General features: G+C 41.7%; 1 protein-coding gene and 1 long non-coding RNA gene across 2 annotated transcripts in view; one reads left to right on the forward strand and one right to left on the reverse strand.

Annotated features, from left to right (window-relative positions):
- The window catches only part of LOC121142318, a 55,138-nt gene extending 36,160 nt beyond the window's left edge, over positions 1–18,978 (forward strand). Inside the window, exons 2-3 of the long non-coding RNA XR_005879300.1 lie at positions 15,538–15,627; positions 18,822–18,978. This is a non-coding gene — a long non-coding RNA (uncharacterized LOC121142318). The remainder of the gene's footprint in view (positions 1–15,537; positions 15,628–18,821) is intronic.
- Positions 18,979–19,319: 341 nt separating this feature from the next.
- Ddit4l (DNA damage inducible transcript 4 like) lies at positions 19,320–23,432 on the reverse strand. Its single transcript, XM_005081967.4, has 3 exons — positions 23,233–23,432; positions 22,851–22,992; positions 19,320–21,332 (listed from the first exon to the last, which is right to left on the reverse strand). The coding sequence occupies exons 2-3, from the start codon at positions 22,939–22,941 to the stop codon at positions 20,842–20,844; spliced, it is 582 nt and encodes a 193-aa protein (XP_005082024.1). The 5' UTR covers positions 22,942–22,992; positions 23,233–23,432; the 3' UTR covers positions 19,320–20,841.
- Positions 23,433–23,862: the final 430 nt, after the last annotated feature.

Raw genomic sequence — 23,862 nt, forward strand, 5'->3', positions numbered from 1 at the left:
CAAGGTACATTATATCCATGTATGAGGCTATCAAAGAATAAGTAAAAGATATTCTAAAGGTTTACCATCTCGGAAGCTAAAACTGAGAAGCTGTGAAAAATATGAATTAATGTTAAGTCGTGAAGTAATAAATCAGTTACATGCTGAATAATAGTTTTACTAAAATTTGTCTTTTTTCTAAAATTAAAATATGATTTGGTGAGAAAGCCCAGTGGCTTTACACTTTAAAATCTTTTTAATATCTAATTTATTTCATGGTAGTTGTCTTGTCAGATCTCCTCCTGAATTCAGTATGTTGTGATATGTTCTTTTTGGGTGAAAGTTTGTAGAGATGCATAGCTTGAGGGGATGTTTCAGTATCCTTATAGTAGAATGTTATACTATAGCCACAGTTGTGTAAAGATCGCATGCTGGTGGCAATCTGAATCCGAAGCTGTCGGTCTTTAGTGCATCGTTGCACTGGAGGTACGTCACACTTGGCCTTGCCTGCCTTCCATATCAATGGATACTACACAGGCCTTCTTGATAACTCCATGCTTTGTTGCTTGAGAATGCCTGGTCCACTGAGTCATACACACTCCCCAAATGCTGATACATTTCACCATGTGAAATAAAGACACCACCTTCTATCGGAAATGCCCTCTAGGGCTGGAAACTGTTAAGACTGGCACTAGATAGGTGTTTCCAAAATTGCTGTTTCATTGAGTGCCCAGATTCAGTCATTTGCGTGGATCTGCTCCGTTCTTCACTTAAAGAGATGCTAAGTCTGAGGAGCCACACTGGGAAATGCTTCATGAGAATCAGGGTACCTACAAAGGCTCACACCTCATCACTAGACCTGCACTGTGCAAAGCAGAAGTGTTTCGAATGTACAGTTCGAAATTTAATAACGTTGGTATTTTACCCCTTTAGAAGATCCTTTGAATCCTACCCTTATTCTCCCTCTGATAATTATGTTCATTACATGTACCAGGTAAGGACTTTGAACACCATTGCCTTGGTTTGGGTGTTAGCACCTATACATTTCTCCACTGTCACTTTTGTCCTGTCAGTCCACATGTTAAAACTGCAGAAAAAGACATTAACATTTTAGGACTGTCATGGAATTAGATCTGGTCTCACAACCCACTGTAACAGTCTTAGGAATTCTCAAGTGTCAATCACGGATTCATTGAGAGTATTGATCACAATCCCCCTTTGTCTACATTCTTTTGCATTATCATTGAAGTAACTAAGTGAAACAAATTTTGGGATATGAAATTTCAGTGGTTTGACAGATTGCAAGTTTTATATGAAGGAAAACAGTGATTTATTTCCCACTGCACAAAAAGAACTCCCAGAGGCAAAAAGTATATAGCTCTTAAGCTTATATTGGAAAATTGTAACAAAAAATTAAACCCAAACTTTGCACTACTTATTGCAGACAGCCAATATTTTAAATTGGATATTATTTGCAAGGCACATAAAATGAGAACAAGGATAACATTTGGAAATGATAAATATATGGTAATACATTTTCACACAAATGGATCTTATAATTAATTTAAAAAGTATTCTTTGTGCATATGTTCCACAGAACTGACTTCACTTGTTTATTTCAGGGTATACACTTTACATTTCAGGTGGAGTTTTTGTATCAAATCAATTCTGTCACAGTGACCAATGTTGTTATGAATTTAAATGTAAGGTCTGATCCAGGGTCTCTCTATGCAAAGTTTTCCCTGTCTCCTCCCTCCCCTATTTCTTTCTTCCTGATTTATATTTATTTGGAAATTCTTTTAAAATATTATCCAACATAAATTATAAACAAAAATGAGAAAAACCATTAAAGAAAAGAAATAGTGTTTACTAATAAGCTTTCTTCAGTCTGATAAAAGGCTTTTTATGGTTTTATCTATCTATTTTTTTTTTTTTTTTGGTTTTTCGAGACAGGGTTTCTCTGTGGCTTTGGAGGCTGTCCTGGAACTCACTTGGTAGTCCAGGCTGGTCTCGAACTTACAGAGATCCGCCTGCCTCTGCCTCCCGAGTGCTGGGATTAAAGGCGTGCGCCACCAACGCCTGGCTTGTTTTATCTATTTTTTAAAAAATAAAAACAGAAATTCCAATGACAACACACTTGAAATCCTCATTTCTTTCTCTCTCTCTCTCTTCCTTTCTTTCTTTCTTCCTTTCTTTTTTCTTTCTTTCTTTATTGATGACTGGTGGATGTAAGTGTCAGCAGCCATTAGTCAACTCAATAGTTAAAAAAGGGGGCAGGATCTCTATGGAGATTCAAATCACTTGAGGAATTTCATGCCTGGCTGCGGAATGACCACTAAATATAAATTTCGCAATATTACCGTGGTGGTTTGAGTACAAATGGCCCCATAGGTCATATACTGGAATTTTTGGTCTCCAGCTGGTAGAACTGTTGGGGGACACATTTGGAGGTGTGGTCTTGTTAGAGGAAGTCTGTCACTAGGGGTGGGCCCACAATAGCCCTAGTCTCTGGCAAGATGCCAGCTTGTCTGCTGTCGTGCTCCTAGTCGTGGTGGTCATGGACTAACCTTTGAAACTGTAAACACTAATAAGCTATTCTGTAGGTTACCTTGGCCCTGGTGTCTCCTCACAGCAATAGAAAAGTAGCTAAGAAGGATCGTCTTTCAGATTTATTTTCAAGATGATATATCTTCTGTCTCCTCATCCTTCTGGGATACCTCTTGTTTACCAAGGACTTGCTTGTCCTGTTACCCTTAGAGGCTGAGGTTGCTGCCTATGGATTCATCCAGGGTCAAGACGGAGCATTCCTTACTATGTCTATGGTATCCATTTAGTTACTGTAACACTTTGCCCTGCCACACTGACTTTCTAGAAGCCAGTCAGAGTATGGGCTGTTTCTGTATGCTACCTTATGGGATCTCTGGGGAGCCTTCCTTTTCTGCCCCCTTCCCCTTCTCTTTCTGTCTCTGTCACCTGGTATTGCTCTCTGGAGATTCCAACTAAGATCCTTTCATTTATAGGATCTTGCTTCTTGGCCATGTCTGACCTGATGTTTGCTACCTACTCCAGGCTGGCCTCAAACTTGTAACCTTCCCATCTCATCCTTCTGAATTCTGGGATATACAGGTATGCTCCATACCTGTATTAAAGACACACACCACTTTTTTCCCAATAACACTGTGTTAAACCTTTCACTGTCACAGTCACCAGTTTTCTCATGAGTAGTAGGAAAAAAAGCCATCTAGTTTGTAGCCATCTCCCCAGATTTACTTTCTGTCTAGAACTCAGCCTCTAAAGTAAGAGATTAGTACACACACACCCCGTCTTTCTTTCTTTCCTTCTCTCTTTCCTTCCTTCCTTCCTTCCTTCCTTCCTTCCTTCCTTCCTTCCTTCTTTGCTTTCCTTTCTTGGCCCAGGTTGGAAAGCAGATTCCCACTTTCTTCATGTCATATTTTGGGATCTGTGATCTGCTGAATTAGTTCTACCTCTCTAGATGCTCCAAGTGGAGCTTTGGAATTTAGACGTCTTTCTTCCTCTGCCAGACTCTCACTTTCCTGAGAGGCCATGAAAGTCAGCTCTGAGAATCAAAACTGATCAGTTATCGTCTCCACCTTTTCCTTCCCTGGTGCAATAAACCTCACAGCTCACCCTGGAGGATAAAAGCTACAAGGACTTGAAAGGAGGAAATAAAGAGTGCTGTAATATTCACAAAGCCACATGCTCTTTTACATAAATTTGCCAATGTTTTCTGAACTAAAAAATACGTTTTTTTCCATGCACATTGTTCTATTCTGGGCAAGCCCCCAGCCTTTTTTTCAGGGCAAGGAAAAAGAAAACCAGAAACCAAAGGATGTAAGAGATTTGAAGTAGCTAGAATTGGTATACATGGGCTAAGAAGAGAGAGAGGCATTGAGAAGGTTTGCTGAGAATAGTCATGCCCAGTATTCCTCCTGCACAAAACAGAAAAATTTTAGGATGTTTGGATTTAGTGATTGGGCCATTTTGGAAGCTACTGGATGACTTTTTAAAAAATTTTAAATGTGTGTGTGTGCATGTGTGTGTGTGTGTGTGTGTGTGTATGAGAGAGAGAGAGAGAGACAGAGAGACAGAGAGAGAGAGAGAGAGAGAGGGAGAGAGGGAGGGAGGGAGGGAGGGAAGAAGGGAGGGAGGGGGAGAGAGAGAGGTTAAGGCCAGAAGAGGGTATTACAACATCCTGTAGCTAGAGTAGCAGGAGGTTTTGAGCCACTTACATGGATGCTGGGAACCAACCTCAGGTCTTCTAGGGTGGCAGCAAGTGCTCTTAACCGCTGATCCATCTTTCTACCCCTAGAATTGGATAACTCTTATCCCAAACAAATATTTAAGGTTATAATAATGTAAAACATTTTTCTAGATTTAATTTACTAAAAATCTCAACATTTTCTGGCAGTCGCTTAAAGTAGGTCAGGCTACAGGAGTCATTCTGTCTGAGGTTGAGTCCTGGGTCCCCCTTACATGGCTTATGAGCTGAGTGCGTACTTACCCTTCCCTCACTAAACCTCTTTCCCCACCTACAAAATAAGGTACAAAACAGCCAATAATCGTTGAGTGTATGTATATGCCAGGCACTAGTCTAAACGTCTTTATATTAATGTACTTAATTCATAAATGGTCCCAGTGTGTAGTATTGTCATTTCTGTTTGCAGGTGACAGGATTGTGTCTCCGAGAGACCAAGGTACTTGCTCACAATGACATAGAGATGGGAGTGGGATTAGAACCTAGGCAGCCTGGATCAAGACCTCAGTAGTAACAGCAAATTCCATTTATCTATACCACACATTTATTTCAGTATCTGGCCAAGGCAGGGACTAGATTTTCCAGATTTGAAAATTGACCATAAAGGGGTTAAATGTTAGGTTTCAAAATAGAACAGTTGGTAGTTGCTGAGCCAGGGCCATGAATTCTAGCTCAAAAATGTATGTTCTACACTACCCTCCTTGACCATCTCATAATATTTTTTGTAAGTTATAACAGCATAAATACACAAAATACCAAGCATAGCAGTTAGCACTAAGGAAATGCTAAGACCCAACAATCGATGTGTCAACAGAGAAGTCCTGTCCTCTGAGAGTGGCTTTCAGCGTGGAATGTCTGCAGCAAACATCACGCTGTAAGTGGTGATCTGACCCCATCAATCAGGTTTATGTGATTTTCCTCACAGGCTTGCTGACTCATCGCTCACGCAGTCATCCCCACTGTGTATATTTTTAACGTGTGAACACGATGTTCTGTGTTCTGGTATGTGATATGAGATGGGAACATCAGAAGATTTGTAGAGATGGAGATAAAGAAACAACAAACAACTGAAAACATTCCTATATTAGCAATTCCGTTTTTCTAAGTAGCAAACTTCCGGTATTTCAAGGGGATTATTAGTGAGGCCAGGAAATACTGTCCTATTTGGCTCTTTGGGACAACGCTTCTGTACCTAACTTGCAAACATTCTCACACATATGACACTTCGATGGCATATCTCTTAACCTGGAAGCAGGGTTCTCACCTCTATCTTCTCACACAATGCCCCACTCACTCTAATTTTCTTATTCATTTAAAATACAGTTTTCATTTGAAATGCTGTTTTGTTTATAGTCCTAAACCACAAACTTAAAGTCAGAATGCAGATGGGTGTGATAACAAACTCCCATATGCCAATGCTGGGGAATCCCTGGCTAGCTTTTTCTACAGTCTCTTCCTTCTCTTTCTCTGGAGAACATAGGATCAAAGCTGACTTTAGAGACCTTGTATTCATGGCAACGTACTTAAATCAGTTGCACCCCAGTTTCCTCATTTAGGCAACGGGAAGAGAGAGATTTCTACGCAATTCACCTATGCAGTGAAGATGAAGGCCTTGGCATGGTGCTATGTACCCTTAAGGACTCCATGTGAGCTATGCACTTCAACCACTAACATTGTGATAATTTTAAGAACGTATGTAATTTCATCTTTCTTATTTTGAAGGCATAAACCAGTCTATAGCCATATCACCCTGAGGTCACAAACAGATGAACACTTTCATCCCTATAACGGAGTCAGGTTCTGATATTCCTTTGGATTTTTCAGGTAGAGACGGGAATGCAGTGATGAGATGCCGTTTTAGATCGGTATGGATGTGTATTTTAGGCAGAATACGTTCTTATAACAAAAAGCAGGGAAACAAAGGATGGCGATGAAGAAGGTACCTATGTGGAGTCCTACCACAGGAAAAGGGGAAAGGTGGGGACAAAGGAAGCAGATTCCAAAGCAAATATGAACCAAGAGAACATTTAAAATAATGAAAAAATATGAACCAAGAGAACACTTAAAATAATGAAAACTTGCCTTGGCTTTTGAAAGTCAACACTTAAAGTTATAAAATCAATTTAGCCTTGAATGGAGGGGCTCTTAAAAGTCAGAGGGAGTTCAATGCCCTTGCTGAAGGGGCTTGCTTCCTTGTGAAGCAGAGCAGACATGTCGGATTGCCATGAGGATGGGTCCTTCTGATGCAGGTGCATGTTTGTAAGATCTACTGTCTCAGAAAGATCCTGTCGTTTCTTTTATATGGACACCCTTCAAGTAATTGCAGATGGTCTTTTCTTCAAACCAAAGATCCTTTTCTCTCTCAGCTGTTCCTGGCTGGGGTTGCTGGCATTCCCTTGACAGAGGGCAGACTAGGTGACATTTTCATTCAGACTTGCCAAACCAGATCTCTCCTCCCCTCCCCCACTCACAAACAGATAATGTTGTTAGTTCCAGAGTCAGGATTTAACTGAGGTCCTTATAATGGTGAAGATGTTTTCTCTGGCACTATGCGGCACTGCAGACTTCTGTCTGTCTGTCTTTTCCTTATTTCTCTGGCTTGCATTTTAACCTAATTGTTCAAAGCCAGGCCTCCATCTCCACCTTTTGAACTCCAGGTTCTAATTGTTCAAAGCCAGGCCTCCATCTCCACCTTTTGAACTCCAGGTTCTGTTGTGCACCTGGAGGCAGTGATTTATGGTTTCATCCAACAACTCTTACAGACACTGGGAAGAAAGAAAAAGTAAGGGTTTGGACATTTTTTTGCTTCTTTCATTTTACTTAGAATAATTTAAACTTACCAAGTTCAAAGCCTAGTAGTACCTTTGAGCCCCAAACTATTTAAGCCATTTTTTTTTGTTTTGTAGGGTTTGGCCATTTATTTACTTATTAATGTTTTATTAGCATGTATTGATTATACATAATAATGAGTTTTGTCATGAAGTTTTTAGCTCCCTAACCTTCTCTTTTAAATTCAATTTAATTTTTTTTGAGAATTTCATGCGTGAATTCTTTATTTACATAATTTCCACCGCTTCTTCCACTCTGGCTTCTGTGTCCTCACCCCATCTCAACCTCATAACCTCTTCCCCAACTATCGCTGTTATACATTAAATATATAAACATATATTCACACATATACATACACGTAGTGTTCCCATAAATAAAGTCTGCACAGTCCATTTAGTCGTTCCTGTATGTCTAGTTCTGACTTCTTGAGGTCGGATAACTTATTAGGGATGACTGATTCTCCCTTTCTAGGCAGCCGTTAATGGTCTGTAGCCCTTCCTCCAAGGTGAGGTCTTGTTAGAGCCCCTCATCAGTGCTGGCACGTCAACTGTGTTGCTGTTGTACGGGCCTTGCTTAGGTGTTGTTCCTGGAACCTCCGTTTCATGTATAGAAGACACGATTTCCCAGCAGACACTCTGCTCCTCTGGCTCTTGCAACCTTGCTGTCTCCTCTCTTGTCATGCTCCCCAAGCCTTAGGTGTAGGGGTTGTGTTGTAGATGTATCAATTGTCGGTGGACACCCCATGGTCAACTTCAGAAAAAGATGTTTCAAGCTCTTTAAATACTGTGCCCTCTTTAAAACCTGGGAATGCTATAAATTTCTCAAAACCTAATTATTTCTCAAAAAAAATCTCAGTGGAGTTAAAATTGGAAATAATTTAAGTAGAAATTAATAATAGAAATTCAAAATAATGCAATAAGGAAACAGGTTTCCTTTCAAATGTTAAGTTTTTCTGACTATAACGTACATTAGAGTTGTGATTTTCATTATTTTTAAAATATCGGCTATCCTGTTTTTGCATGAAATTATGATTTATTGCATATATTTGGGCTGATTACATAAATGAATGTTTCTATGTAGCTGACATAGGTACAAAAACTAGTATTACATTTCTACTGAGACTGTCCCTAGAATTTTCTTGTATCTTGAGTTGTGAGAACAGTGGGACATCATGATATCTGATGACTAGGGGATTAATTTACATGTATATTTAGAAACATAACCTCCCACAGGCTGCATCTAGGTTCTTGTCAACAGTGTTAACATTTGAAAAATTAGCCCGATTTTCTTTGTCTAAACAAATCTTTGCCTAGGTTATGTTTGGATGTTTTCATCATCATTTAACTCTCAATGATGCTGCCTGGACTCTCTTTCCCCTCTTTGATAATGAAAACACAACCTGTCTTAACACGTGAATGCAACCATTCCTTTCATGATTCTTACATTCTCAAGAGTACAGATTAGTAAGGCTTAAAAAAATGAGAAAGAATATCTCAAAATTGGACATATTTAATTGGAGCATATACCAGGGTAATGAGAGGTAAAAATAGCTGTTGTCACGATTTGTCCTTCACCACTCACTCCACAGCAGGGCCTCAGGAGTTTCTGTGGAGGCACTTGCTTTTCCGGTTCTTCCCCTTAAACTTCCTTTGAAATTTGAGAGACAGAATTATTACAGCTGTTGGCCAGAGTAGCTGAAAGGGACATATGTTTAAAGAAGAGAATGGTGAGAGATTCTTACTGAAAAGAATACAGGAGTTTTCATAGCCCCACAAAAAGAGCAAAGAAAACGGGGGTTGTTGAATGACTCTAAGAGGCAGAATTGGAGAAGTAGAGAGTCTTGACATAGACAGTGTCTTCTCTTTGTGTGTATTAAGAAAGTCATACAGCAAAGGGGTACCGGCCTGCAACCCAGAGAAGCTAGTAAACAAGGAGGACCCTAAGAGAGGCATTCATGGTTCCCCGGAGGAGGGGAAAGGGACAAGATCTCCTGAGCAAATTGGGAGCATGGGGGGAGGGGAGAGGGAGTTAGGAGAAAGAGAAGGGGAGAAGAAGAGGAGAGAGAAAGATATGAGGGAGCAGGAAGATTAAGCTGGTGGAAGAATAGAGAACAGCAAGAAAGGAGATATCATAATAGATGGAGCCATTATAGGTTTAAAGAGAAATCTGGCACTAGGAAATGTTCAGAGATATACAAGGATAACCCCAACTAAGATTCTAAGCAATAATGAAGAAGCTATCCTAAATGCCCTTCCTCTATAGTGGTATTGATGACTACCTTATATGCCATCCTAAAGCCTTCATCCAGTAGCTGATCCCAACTTTAACCCTAACCCTAACCATACCCATAAGCACTGAGCTGAATTCCTGGCATCCAGTTGTAGAGAGGAAGGGGTGATGAGCAAAGGGGTCAAGACCAGACTGGGGAAACCCATAGAAACAGCTGACATGAACAAGCGGGAGCTCATGGATACCAGACTGACAGCTCAGAAACCAGCATAAGACAGAACTAGGCCCCCTGAATGTGGGTGTCAATTAGGAGACCTGGGCAGTCTATGGGGCCTCTGGTAGTAGAACAGTATTCATCCCTAGTGTTCGAATGGACGTTGGGAACCCATTCGCTATAGAGGGATACTCTCTCAGCCTAGACACATGATGTGACAGACTTTGGTGATTCCCTATGGAAGGAGCTCCCCGAAAGAGGATGGGATAGGGGGTAAGTGGGAGTAAGGGGAAGAGGACAGGGAGAGGGAACTGGGATTTATATATAAAATAATATTGTTTCTAATTTAAATAAAAAAGGAAGCTGATACTGAAATAAAAAAATCATTGGAGGTATTTAGAGCCTTCTGGACCGGGAGTATAAGGCAGTGAGATCCAGGTGACTGGAACACAGCCCTTTCCCTATCCACAGGAGGGGTTTGCATTCAGCATGGGTAGCTATTGCTGCAAGGGAATGCAGGCTTTGCTTTACACCATTAGGTTTCTCAAGAAGAGAAAGATGTTTGAATTAGATTGTGCAAGTTGCTGGGCTACCATTCACAATGGCACAGTTTAGAAAGGTATGATCTTTCCACATGACTATTGGTGAGCTACAAAAAAAATTGTATAAGTATGAAATATTGTGTGGGGGTCACCGTCTATAACCCATTGGATTAGATTCTTTCAAAAATGTCATTATTATTACTGAATATTGCATTTACAGTATGGATTCCAGCAACTCTGATTTCCTGGAATTTTAGGGTAAAATTAATGAATTTGATCTTTACAACATGCATGCACATTTAAAGCATTTGAGGCCAGTTATCATAGTTCCTTTAATATACATTTGAGGTCTATGAATCCAACTTAAAAAATAAATGACAAACTGCTGTGGGAGAAGGATAAAGGGAGCACAGTAGACTGTAGACCTAGCATGCTTCACTCATGGCTTCTAGAGTCTGGCCTGAAACTGATATGATCAGTCTATCCCTAGGAGAACCTGCCACTCTTTGGCCTTCCTTTTAAAGATTTGCCACCTGTGGGCTCCTTCCTGCCAAGTCCTTGAACCTGTGGGAGCAAAGCTGCCACGGCGTTGGGTGAGTGGGATCCAAAAATAGTCTGCTGTACCCACACCTGACATTCAGGAAACTTGAGAGGATTTAGCCTCTTGGTGACCCTGTGAGCATTAAGGCATATCCTCTTTCGGTGTGTGACCGGTGTCCACCAGAAAGAAAAGGCTATGCCTAAAAATGAAGAGCAGACTACTAGTTGTCCAGGGCACACTCCCAGGAACTTTGTGTCTCTAAGTCATCAGATTATATAACACTACAGCCTTGATGTTAGCCCAATTAAAAAATATATTTTCATGTGTATGCTTGTATGAGTGTCTCTCTCTCTCTGAGTCTCTCTCTGTGTCTCTGTCTCTGTCTCTCTGTCTCTGTGTGTGTGTGTGTGGATGTCCACAGGGACCAGAAGAAGGTATTAGATTTCCTGGAGCAGGAGTTACAAGTGATTGTGAACTTCCCAATATAGGTGCTGGGAACCAAACTCTAGTCCTCCTTCTATGAGAACAGTACGTTCTTAATTCCTGGGCTGTCATCCCAGCCACTCTCCCCCACCCTGCCAGCTTTGTTCTCTGAAGCAATTAGACCAAAGACAACAGAGTAAGGAAAGCCACACTGTCATTTAGTGATAAACCAGGCTAGGAACAGGTTCTGGCTCCAGGAGTGTGCATTTCCATTGCTTGGCCTGGCTCCGCAGGCTGGCATCAGTTTAGAGCTCTTTACTGGCTAGCACCGACTGCAGACAGTGCCCACTTTGGTTGGAACCCTGGCCCACAAAGCCATGTATCTGGCTCCGTGTTAGTTAGCTTTCTATGACTGTAGCTAATAGCTGAGACTGTCGGAAAATTCGACAATTTTGGCTCACAATTTTGGAGAGTACATCGGGGGGTCACTGGCTGGTGGCTTTTGGCTATTGGGCAAAGCATCATCTCATTTCAGGTGTTCATGGTTGAACAAGGCTGTTTACCTCAAAACTGTGAGTTCAAGGAGGGAATGAGGAAGAATTTGGCTTTGTAATTGACTTCGGGACATCCTTCGAATAACCTAAAAGCCTCCTACTAGGCTGTACCTTTTCAAGATTTCACTACCTTCTGATAGCATCAGTCTGGAGGGCCAAGTGTTTCACACACTGACCTTTGAAATGCACTTGAGCTTTTAACAGTAGGCTTTCAATCAGCTGGACTCACCCTATGTGTATCAATGCCAACTCCATACCAGTCTACAGAGATGCAGGCAAAGCCTTGAAGCGGTGGTCAGGGACATCTTACCACACTTGCTTTCCTCCCACATTTATCTGTATTGAACTCCAGATGCGGGCTCTGTCCACCCTGAATGTGGTGTTTGTACTTGGGCCTCTATCTATTTTATGCCCTGCTTGGGCTGGCGAGACTTGATTTTCTGACACGTAATAGTTTATGTTGCCGCGGCCTTGCTGGACTCCCAAATGAACGTGTTTCATTTGGATTCCACATCTTAATGGAAGTGAGACTTCACATTTACGGATATCTGAGTTTGCTTCTTAGAGAAATCACATCCTGCTTATTGGGTCATGGGGACTACTGCACTGTGTGTGCCAACTGTCGAGTGCAGTGACAAGGACAAATTAGTGTCCACATGCTTCTTCCTGTGCAGGGGGTTTCTCACATCTGACCCAAAGGACGGAGTGTCAGAGAGAAGGGCTGTACGGAGTTTATGTTCCAGAAGGGGGTGAACAGTTTCTCATGGGGTGGTGACACCAGGGACAGAGAAGAGTTGTGACCCAAGAGTGACATGGTTTAGAAAGTGTGGGTATTACATGCCTTTTTACTCTTATTCAAGTGTCCCCTTAAAAGTTCTTTTTGGCTAGCATTCCCGGGGCCTTGAGGACATCTACTGTGCTTCTGTTATTTCTAAAAACTGTGTTTATATATGATACACATCACCTCACAAGCTACTGTTAAATAAGAGGAGCATCTCAATGCAAAGTGGGCATAAAAATGGAAAAATTCAAAGTCTGAATGGCTCTACCATCTGATTTTTTTGAACACTGATCTCATTCCATAAGTAACACGATGGCACATAAAAAGCTTGTTTCACATACAAAATCAATGAACAGATGTATAAAATTAGCCTCAAGCTCTGTAGAAGGCATACATGTGATGGGCAAATGACTTTTGGGTTTAGACTTAGATCTTTGCCAAAGATACCTCATGTGAAAATATGACAAAACAAAACAAATCTGATCTCTGAAATGCATCTGCTTCCAAGCATTTTGGCTGAGGTGGACTCAAGCTGAATACTGTAGATTCTGTTTTGGTTCTTAGAACTGCCAATAATTAACAGGAGGTAAATCTATCTACCTTCCATGAACACCGGGAGGGCAGCGGCGGACCAGACATGGTGTGCTCTGCCGTCCACATCTCTGGATTCTCCCATCAGTTTAGTCATGCTGTTTTCACAGGGAGGTTTGCTCCACTTCCCTTGTTAAGATTCTCAGTGTTTTCTTTTTCCTTGTCACCGTGGTAGTTAGAATGAGAAATAATCACCCATAAGTTCATGTCTTTGAACACTTAGTCTCCGATTGGTGGCACTCTTTGGGGATGAGATAGATCCTTTAGCTAAAGCTCCAACTAAATGCTTTCTTTTTATAAGAGTTGCCTTGGTCATGGTGTCTCTTTACAGCAACAAGACAGCGACTAAGGAAGATGGGGACAAGGGGTTTTCTCCATGTAGATTTTTAATTCAGTTCAGCGGACAGTATTCTAACATTTAAAGTTTGTCTCTCTCATGTATTTTGTTTAATTGCTTGGTTTAGTCCTGAATTGCTTTTTTTCCAAGAGAGAACTTGTTTATTTTTCTTGCTTGAAGTAGCAGAAAGGCATTCCCTAAGGCTATCATGAGAGCTTTGTTCTACATGTGAATTGTTATAACCCTGTAAACTCAGAGTGATGAAGACGGGCCAACACATAATGATTTAGATTTCCAGAAATACCTCTCTCCCATACCAGCCTTTTCATTGCTCCTCTAGTCAGACCTCTGAGGCCAGAAAACCCTTGGTTCATATCAACATTAGGCTGCAATTCCCATTACTTCCTCTGCTTACTAGAAATATAATATATATGCATGAACACTAAGAAACATATGCACAAGAGCAGTTGAGCACTGAATTGTCCCCAAGCTTCAAGAAATCACCTTTAATGGAGAGCATTCCGTTCTTGCCATTGTCTCAGTGTTGAGAGGTGGGCGGGGTGAAGGCATGCAGTTTGGGTTGACCATTGTGAATGGCTACAGCAAACTCTTCCAGGCTGTGGACTAAGACCAGTCTTGACCTTTGGCTATCCTGGCACACACCAGCACTTCTGTGACTCAGTGGTAAAGTACTCTGTGTCCCTCCAGGATCTGGGAAAGGCCCTCTGGCATGGTACAACCCTCCGTGATATGTTATTTTTTGGATTTTGCTTTAACTAGGATTTTCTTATTTGGAGAACTGATCATAAAAATGTGAGTCTCTCTAGTGGTCTGGTTGTTTATCACAAAGCCTAAAGATCCCCAGTGGAGAAGCCTGGGACATGCAAAAGTTTGCATGGCTACAGCTGCCATTTAGGGAACTATTCTTGGTGCTATTTCAGTGAGTCAGGTCAGAATTTTCTGTTCATACTCCCCACTCACTGCACATAATGCGACCCCAGCAAAGCCCTTTCACTGGCAATCTGACAGTTTAGTTTTTATGACAGCATGCAAAGTAATGTTTATTATAGCACTGCCTTTTTCTTTCATTTCTTCTCTTTCCCTTCTCCTCCCCTGCTTCTTCTTTCTTTCTCGGCTTTCTTGGCTCTCACTATGTAACCCAGCCTGGTTTGGAACTCGGGGCAATGTCCTCACTCTATTTCCTATATGCTGAGATGGACATACTTGAGATGACACTATGTGACTGTAACATTATGGCATGTTTGGTATTTGAATGTAATTGGCCCCCACAAGCACTATTAGGAGGTGTGGCTTTGATGGAGTAGGTGTGGCCTTGTTGGAAGAAGTGTGTCACTGTGGGGGTGGGCTTTGAGTTTATTTTGATCAGGCTCAGTGTGACATTCAGTTCACTTCCAGTTGCCTTGAATCCAGACGTAGGACTCTCAGCTCCTCCAGCCCCTGTTTGTCCCCATATCCCACCGTGACGACAGTGGACTAAACCTCTGAAATTGTAAGCCCACCCATAAAGTGTTTTCCTTTGTAAGAGCTGCATGTTCCTGGTGTCTCTTCACAGCAATGAAACCTTAACTAAGACAGCTTGCGTATTTCATCATAGTCCTCATCCACTGTCCTCCCCAGTTATTTCATGTACACACTACCTCCTCTGGCTGATTTCTGTATTTTAGACAGCTGTGTCACATGACTTATGTTACCCCTTCCCCAAAAGCTCTTCCTATATGTAATACCAAATCTATGCTCTGCATCTGAGATAATACGCAGTATTTGTCTGAATTTGTTTTTTTTCTTTTTATAGGGTCCCTCTTTCTTTCTCCTCCCTCCCTCCCTCCCTTCTCTCTCTCTCTCTCTCTCTCTCTCTCTCTCTCTCTCTCTCTCTCTCTCTCTCTCTCTCTCTCTCTCTCTCTCTCTCTCTCTCTCTCTCTCTCTCTCTCTCTCTCTCTCTCTCTCTCTCTCTCTCTGTCTTCCTTCCCTTCTTGTGTTTGTATATGTGCAGTACCATAGTAACTTAGGGAGGTAAGAGGACAGTTAAGGGAAGTCAGTTCTCTCCTGCCATGTGTGGCGTCTGAGGCTTGAACTTGATGGAGCTCAGGTTGTCAGGATCCACAGCAAGCACCTTTATCCACAGAACCATCCCCCTGGACCACATCTGGCTTATTTTATTTCCATTTGCATCTGTTTACCTGCAAGTGTCGTGATTTCGTTTTGTTTTCTTTGTGGTTTCAGAAAATTCCATTGCCCCTTCATCTATCAATAAACATGCAGGCTGGCTCCATTTCCAGGATGTTGTGAATGGTGCAGCAGTGACTATGGAAGGTGGAGTATCTCTGATATATGGATTTAGTGACTATGGAAGGTGGAGTATCTCCATGATATATGGATTCAGTGACTATGGAAGGTGGAGTATCTCCATGATATATGGATTTCGTGAATATGGAAGGTGGAGTATCTCTATGAAATATGGATTTAGTGACTATGGAAGGTGGAGTATCTCCATGATATATGGATTTAGTGACTATGGAAGGTGGAGTATCTCTATGAAATATGGATTTAGGGTCCTTCAGGTACATACCTAGGATTGGTAAGTTGGGTCATATGATAGTTCGACTTTTACTATCTTTTTTTTTCTTTTTCTTTTTTGATTTTATGAGACAGGGTTTCTCTGTATTGTTTTGGAGGCTGTCGGTCCAGCCCGGCCTCGAACTCACAGAGATCCGCCTGCCTCTGCCTCCGGAGTGCTGGGATTAAAGGCGTGTGCCACCACCGCCCGGCTGACTTTTACTATCTTTTTGAGAAACTTTCATATTGATCTCCATGGAGTACACACATTTACATTCCCCTTTCCTCAGACCGTCACTGGCATTTGTTGTAATTTTGTTTCCTGGGTGATAGGCAATCTGACTGGAAGCCTAACTATAGTTACAAGAAGTTGTGAGCTGTCATGTAGGTGCTAGGAATCCAATCCAGGTCCTCCAAGAACAGTCAGTATTTACAATGACTTAATCTCATTTTAAAATAATTTCATTTTATTTATAGTGTTTTAGTGGATCTCATTGCACATTATTTTTTTAGTGGCTGAGGTAGGGCTCACACTATACATACATAACTGCAATGGGCTAGTATCCACTGGTGTGGCAGCAGATGAGGGGTTGGCAGGCAGAGAATGAATACAGCCTTTTGGAGAGAGTAGGAAGAATAGATTTGTATACACTGCAAGAGGGCATTAGTCTGGGAATTAACCAGGGGACTGACTGCAGCCCAGAGATGGGGCTTTTAAAGAGGCAAATAGGTTAAAATAGTGCCCCTGCATAGGCTGTAATCGATCAAGACTGGTGTTTTCAGATGAAGGAAAGTGGGTTAGAGAGACGGCTCAACTGTTAAAGGCTAGGTTCACAACCAAAACTGTAAGAAGAAGGAAGGATTAGGACACAGATATACAAATAGAGGGAGACGTAATGACAAGAGGGCCATCTATATACCAAGGAAGGAGCCCTGGAAAGACACCACTTTGCCAGCACCTGGATCTTGTATTTGTAGCCTTCAGCTCTGAGAAGAGACTAGATTTTACATCTCATGCCCTCACTATTGGTATGTTGCTATGGCAACTCTCACAAATATGTAGATATAAGTAAGAAATTCTGTTAGCTGGATGGTTCTGTCCTTTGCCTTAAGCAGCACTGAAATCTGTTTGAATAATGTGCATGCTGATCACTGAAAGTACCATGCATCTGAAAGTGGCTCAAAGACTGAATAGTATTTAGGCAGTCTTCTCCATGGCCATCTTGTTGATGGGAATAGACTTCCTCAAAGCTATGGAAACAAAACATAGTGAAGCCTAGCCTTGAATCTATAGCAGAATCCAGTGTTTGTTTACAACTAAGGAAATGGTGGTCTCAACAAGAAGTAGCCCAGCACTTCATCACGAATGTTTTCTATAAAACTTCAGGGCACATTTATTGTCTTTGATCACTGTAGACAATTTATTATTTGTAAGTGAACTCAACCACCAAAACCTGTTATTGTAAATGCTATTGAACCCATTTTAATTACACATTATAATTTTAGTGTTTTTTTCCCCTAGAGAAAAACACTAAGAAAAACCTTAACATTTAAAACCACTACGTTAAAGTAAAATTCAGTATAAAAAAGTAAAGGTTGGAAAGATAAAGCAACAGAGAAGAAATAACACTGTACACAATATCCTTCCATGGAAGAGCCTACACTAGCGTTTTCTAAATAGATTCCGGTGTCACATTACTACACCATTGACATCCCATTGGAAACACTTAGCAGAATGATGTAATGGTTTTATTTAAAATGCAGGTATTTACAGTGAACTAGAGTTTACATAATTTCCAAGTTTTAAAACTAAGGGTGAGCAATTGGGATGGCAATTAGAAAATGGGACAGAGGCTACAATTTCATGATTTCTTTATATGTATAATAAGAGAAAAGGTTCAAAGAACACTTGTAATGAAATATAGCATGGCTGGTTCATTAAATACAGTTATCATTAACTTTCCATGACAATAACTGATTACTGAGGTGCAGTTCCCATGGGATGAAGTGAGATTTGTTTTTGCTCTGACTTCATCAATTTATCAATTGTTACCTAATATGCATAAGTATCCACTGATTTCATTTTAATGCTTTTAACTTGCATCTCTCTGATTATTAAAGTTAAGTAACTTTTTATACATTTACCAGCCATGTGAGTTCCTTTTTGTATCCACTTATTTTCCTTTTGGCCATCTGAGCTTTTCTTATTACTTTTAAAGAACTTTTGGCAAACTGTTTTGAGTCTGTAACCAATGACTGGGTGTGAGCAGTGGTCCAGGACTCTGCGAGACACTGTTATGCCCCTTCTTCCTCAAAGGTCACATGCACCCTTTCCTTCTTAGCTGCTGCCAATGTGTACTGGATTTCAATATTATTGTCATCATTTGTTTAAACCTATGTAGTAGAGAAATGCATATAACAGCCTTCACATGTGCACACAAACGATCCCCCTACTGGTTTAATCTCCTAAATAAATAAAAAATTATAGGTGTGTGTGTGTGTGTGTGTGTGTGTGTGTGTGTGTATGTGTGTGTGTGTGTGGGCATGAGGTCAGAGATAACTTGCAGGAGTTGGATTCTCCTTCTACCATCTGGGTCTAAGAGATGAGATTTAGCCAGTCAGGCTTGGTGGCAAGCAGCTTTACCCACTGTGTCATCTCACTGGTCCACAGACTGGTTTTAAAATCAGAGAAGATCCCTGCTATAAATGCATCACAAATACTGACAATTGTTGCCTCATGTTTCCTACTTAACCAGAAACCATTCTAAACATTTGCTTTTGGAGTCCAGCTCCATGTATGTGAGTACTAGGGTATGTGTTTGGGGTGCTTGAGGCTGTGGTTCTCATCCCAAGCATAAACAAAGAATACATCTTTCTAATCTGTTTTCAAAGCAAATGTTCCTGACTCTTTCTACACAATGTTCAGTGTGTGTAATATCATTATCTTCCAGATGTTTGAGGTCATATTATAAGAATTCTGAGATGATGAGCCTTAATTGGAAGAGACACAAAAGGTCTGTGAAAAATTTAAATTCTAATTGAAGGATAATTCAGAAGAATTGTCATTTAGTATAATTTATTAGTAAAAATGAGAATGTACACTGATTATATGTGGGTGCATGCATGCGTTTGGCTATTCAGAAAGCTATACAAAATGTCTTCACATAATGAGTCTTGGGATTTGTTTTGAAGAAGGCACTCGACAATGGCACTCAAATCATTATTGTGTTCCTATTGAAAATATTATGAGAAAGTTGGAAGTTTCTGAATCAAATCACTCTTTATTGGTATGTAAGTACACGGAATAAGTGTAATTGGAATAATATAATTGAGGGGGCAAAATAGCTTTTTCAAAAAGGAATAATTTGTTATCTTCCTCCACATACTGTCAAATCTATTTTAAGGTGATCATGGCACAAATACAGAAAAAAACAAAGAGGGCAAGAGCATTAAAAATGTATAATGTTTTATTATTAAAAAATAGACAGACTTTAATTTTTTAAAACAGGAATATCATTGTAAGAGTCCCCTTAAGTCCTCATCATTTTGTAATAGAAATAGGCAAGAGAACCAGTCACAACTGCTAGTGCGAACAGGATCAATGTGCATGCCTGAGAAGCCTCAGTATCCTCCCAGGGGATGTCTTAAAACAGCTACAGAAACACGGTGACCTTCAGAACCCTGAACACCAGCAGACCTACAAAACAATAGGTATTTACCTACTGGCCCAGTCCTGTGAAGGTACCCTGGCTTTGGGGTACCTTTCCAAGCTTCAAAGTGCACAGTTTGCTAGAACACCTGCTCACTAGAGCAGTGATGTATAAGGTCAGGGTAAAGACATCTGCCCCAGCCATGCCAGTGCCTGAGGTGCATGAACTTGTACTAAAGGCTTGGGCAGGAGACCTGAAAACACTCCTTTCCATGACCCAAAGACGAAAAGACCTTGCTGAATAGAGAAGAGTTATGTGGAGGGTAAATTACCTCATGGCCATAAAAAGCAGAAACTCATGTAGTTACTCAGAATAAGGCAAAAACCAGTTGAATGAAGCATTTATTGTTTTCTAGGGGTAGGTATGTATGGTGAGCAGAGGCTGGATGTGAGCATTGTCTGTCTTAAGTTATAGGATTTTGGTATCTAGTGTGTAGTAGCAACAACATCTCAAAGTCAAACCAGGTTCTGCAAATATAAACACACTGACAAATATAAACACTCTGAAGAGGCCAGAGATGAGCTAAACAGATGCTCAGAGATGCTTCACTGGGACTGAGCATCTTCATGGCGCAAAGTAGCAATGCTATCAAGTGCATCCAAACAGGACAGGATCTCATCTTACCTGTCTTCATCTTCATAGAGGGACAATCACTATTTGCTCAGTCCACTCAACTACATGCCAAAAAAAGCCACCATGTCATTCCTACTTCTCCAATTAAAGACGATATGAAAAAAAATCCGACAACATTCAATAGTTGAGAACTAGGAAAACTGAGTTGACATGATTCTACCAAGACATTGAAAGTAACCCTGTAATCATTAAATAAAATGTAAGCTCTGTCTCTTGGGCATGGGCATAGGAGAACGCTAAGCAGAGAGGTCATGCTCTTGTTACTGTGCTGTGTATTTCTTATGTAAGGTGATGTTTTAATTAAGCTCATTGATTTAACTGTACCCTCTTGTGTAAGAACTCTTTAAATTCGAGTAGGAAGCTGGTGGTATGGACCTCTGTATGTTTTGATGGGTTGGACATTATCTGGTAAGATGCTGCCAGAGAGAGAGAGAGAGAGAGAGAGAGAGAGAGAGAGAGAGAGAAAGACAGCCTTTGGAAAAGGTTGGTATGGGTGGGAAATATAGAAGGAAGATTGCCTAAATCTGGGAGTTGCTGGTGGAGGCAGGCAGGCAAACTACAAACGGCTGACTGGACAGCTTCAGACTTTTATTATCCACTCATTAGGGGACTTTACGTGTGTTTCTCCTCAGCACTCTTCAATGACCGTCGTCCCAATCAGAGAGTACAGTTTTTTCTTAACAAGTCGAAATCCTGAGCTGAGGATCAGAGTTCGCCGAAGGCCCGACGAGAAGCGACCTCTGCTAAAGAAGAAGTCCCTGAGGCTCGTCCATGAACAGTTCTCCTGCTTAAACACGAGTGTCAGCTCAAAAGTTGGCACCACACTAGCATCACACACAATCCTATCCAGCTTTTTACATACATTTTCAATTTCCAAGTTCACGTGCATAACACAGCCCCGAAGGCCACAGGGCTCTGTAGAGGAGAGTCGCAGGACATCTTGAGCAATTCTCTGGGTCAGTTTCTCAGGGACCAAGACCTTGGAGCAACCAAGCTTGGTTTGCTTTGATTTGGATAGACAGTTTTCCAACATCTTAACCAAATTCTGGCACGTCGTCTCTTCAAATACCACCTCGTTGAGGTTGGGCTCAGGGACAACGTAATCCCAGTAGTCAAAATCTGAAAGAAATAATGAACATTTTAGAGGAGAGAGAAATAATGTCTTCCTGGCATAGTAGAGCCTGACCACTTCTAGCTTCTGTATTATCTAGCTGCTTTGGATACAGCTTTGAGAGTTAGCACACCTCATTTTGAGTTAGCATACCTCAGTTTGCTGTTAACTAATAGACAGTAAAACAAGTCATTTAACCTTTCAAGACTGAAAGCTTATTTACTCAAGACTCCAATATGCTAGTGACTAGGTTAAAACAACATTTCGTTAACTTTCTATGTCTCTGCTCATAGTCTTGAGGATTATGAAGCAAAAATCTATCCATGGTCATCCAAGATTACTAATTATTTCCTTGCTTGTTGTAGGGCTTTTCTAGTTTATTTTAGTGTTTTCACAGAGAACAGGCAGAACATCTGGAATAAGAATCATTAGTTTTGCTTAGCAAAGGGACTGTTGGTGTGTATGTATTAAAACATACAATGATTGCAAGTGCTTGCAAATAAAGTCCATCACAGTACCAAAGGTCTACCAACTTTTTATGTTTCTTTAAAAGTCTTTGCTAGAATGGCCTGAAGGTCCCATTTTAGCATCGAGTTATTTGATTACAGTTTGCTCACAGAGGAGAGGACCTTTGAGGTTCACGAGGTTATTTATAACTGGGCTGGGTTAGGTTTTTCTTAGCTGGGCAAAACAAAACAGACCCAGGAAAACAAAGTTAGGTTTGCTCAGAGAGAAAAAGATAGCTCTGCATTTGGTCACCTACCTTCCGAATTAATCCTACCACTTGGCAGGTTGCCACACCACACAGTGACCTCAAACCTCCTTCACCTCTCCCTGCTTTCTGATTCATGCATTCGTTCACTTTGGGCACTGTTTTTTTTTTTGAACTAATATATTCCAAATCATAGCTGCATTTTACCTATATTTTAGCTACACTGATGGCAGACAATTTTAGTTTTGTTCTACAGGGTTACCTTAATTTTTCTTACAAATGAGGATGATCCAAAGAGCTTAAGCAGTTAAAATTTATGTCCACACCACTCTTCGGTAGTAGAGTAGCCCATTAAATTAGAAACTGCTACTCAAAGTTGCAAATGATGATTCGCATGGGGCCAGGCTACCAAACTGTTCCTCTGACATCGAGAATGGAATAGTGCATTCATTTTGCAATAGAATCTTACTTAGTTGTGAAAAAAACACATGAATAGGGAAGGGTCTAGTTTAAAGTATTAAGCTGTGGGAAAACAAACCGAATTCAGAGGAACACATATTGCTTTATTATCTAACACACTAGAAGCAAAACTAACATTGTAACCAAACACTGAAAGATGATTCCCTGGGGACCGGGAAAAGAGGGAATGGATGGCAAACCGGCAGAGCCGAGTTAGAGACATCTCAGATGGATTTCACAGTCTTCTCTGTCTAGGAGGGAATGAGGTCTCGCGGGCTCAGGCAGGACGCTTACACTATCTAGAGAGGGGCTGCGACTTTTGGCTAGGAGAAACGTGAGCAGCCAGGCGACTCACCACTTAGCAGACTCCCAGGATGATAGCCACCGTCCAACAACTCTGAAATGCTGGCCGGGTTCTTACTGCTCAGACTGCCCGTTGCAACCATGATCAACGGCTCTGTTTCCCTCGCGGAGCAGAACGGTTTTCCCCTTAGGCGCTGTGGGGGGAAACAGTGAGAGAAGTTTGCAAAAGCATGCAAGAAGTGCAAAGGCTCCCCAGAGTCCCAGCATCGCCAGAGAGAACTAGCCCGGGCACTGCCCTTCTAGAGGGAGGTACCAGCCTTGGTAACTCAAGTTGACAAAGCCCTGGAAGCTGAGACGCCAACTACCGCCAACCAGCTGAAAGTAGCACAGCTGGGAAGCGACCCTGCCCACTCCCGCCTCCTCTGGCCGCTCACCTGCAGGGATTTCACCGGATGCTGAGGGGTAAACCGAGGCAGGCACCCCTCAGTAGCCCGATCCTTGGACAGTGGCCCCTCCGCACAGTCACTCTGCGAGCCAAAAGCTGCGGGCCACCGCGCCCACCAGCACAGCCTGCACCCGGCCGCTCCGCCTCCGGAACAGAGAGTGTTTTATAGGTCCAGCCTCCCTGCCTGGCTGGCACGCCCACCTGCGCCACCCGCCCGGCCCGTGCCCCGGCCCGCCCCTGCCGGGTCAGGTCGCATGCATTTAGTTCCAGGGAAGGTAGGGGCCCAGACAAGCCTCTGGGAGTTGAGGATCTGCCACTAGTTGGGCGGACACCTGCCGTTTTCTGGGTAGGCCACTGGTCATCCTGACTGTAATTCACTTAAGAACCACCTCCCTTTGGCTGCTAACTTGGATGTTTTGATGTGAGCTCCTGCCCAAGGTTTGTTTCCTTCCAGCTCAGACTGACCAGGTCTTGGCTAAGGAGCTGTTCAGGCTGGAGGAAGCTCCAGTTCTTGTTAGCCATGGCCCGAGGCTTTGCTGTGTCATCCTGAATAGGTACTTGGCTTAGTTGAGTCAGCGTTCTGTGAGCATCCCTAACGCTCGCTCGCTCATGTTCTGAC

Source organism: Mesocricetus auratus, unplaced genomic scaffold (genome assembly GCF_017639785.1).
Source record: "Mesocricetus auratus isolate SY011 unplaced genomic scaffold, BCM_Maur_2.0 Super-Scaffold_100009, whole genome shotgun sequence".
NCBI lineage: Eukaryota > Metazoa > Chordata > Mammalia > Rodentia > Cricetidae > Mesocricetus > Mesocricetus auratus.

Excerpts from the sequence above, each read along its gene's own strand:
- Ddit4l (XM_005081967.4), bottom strand. The coding sequence starts at position 22,941 with ATGGTTGCAACGGGCAGTCTGAGCAGTAAGAACCCGGCCAGCATTTCA. Across the intron at positions 21,333-22,850 it reads TCCTGGGAGTCTGCTAAGTG|ATTTTGACTACTGGGATTAC; the intron begins GTGAGTCGCCTG and ends TATTTCTTTCAG.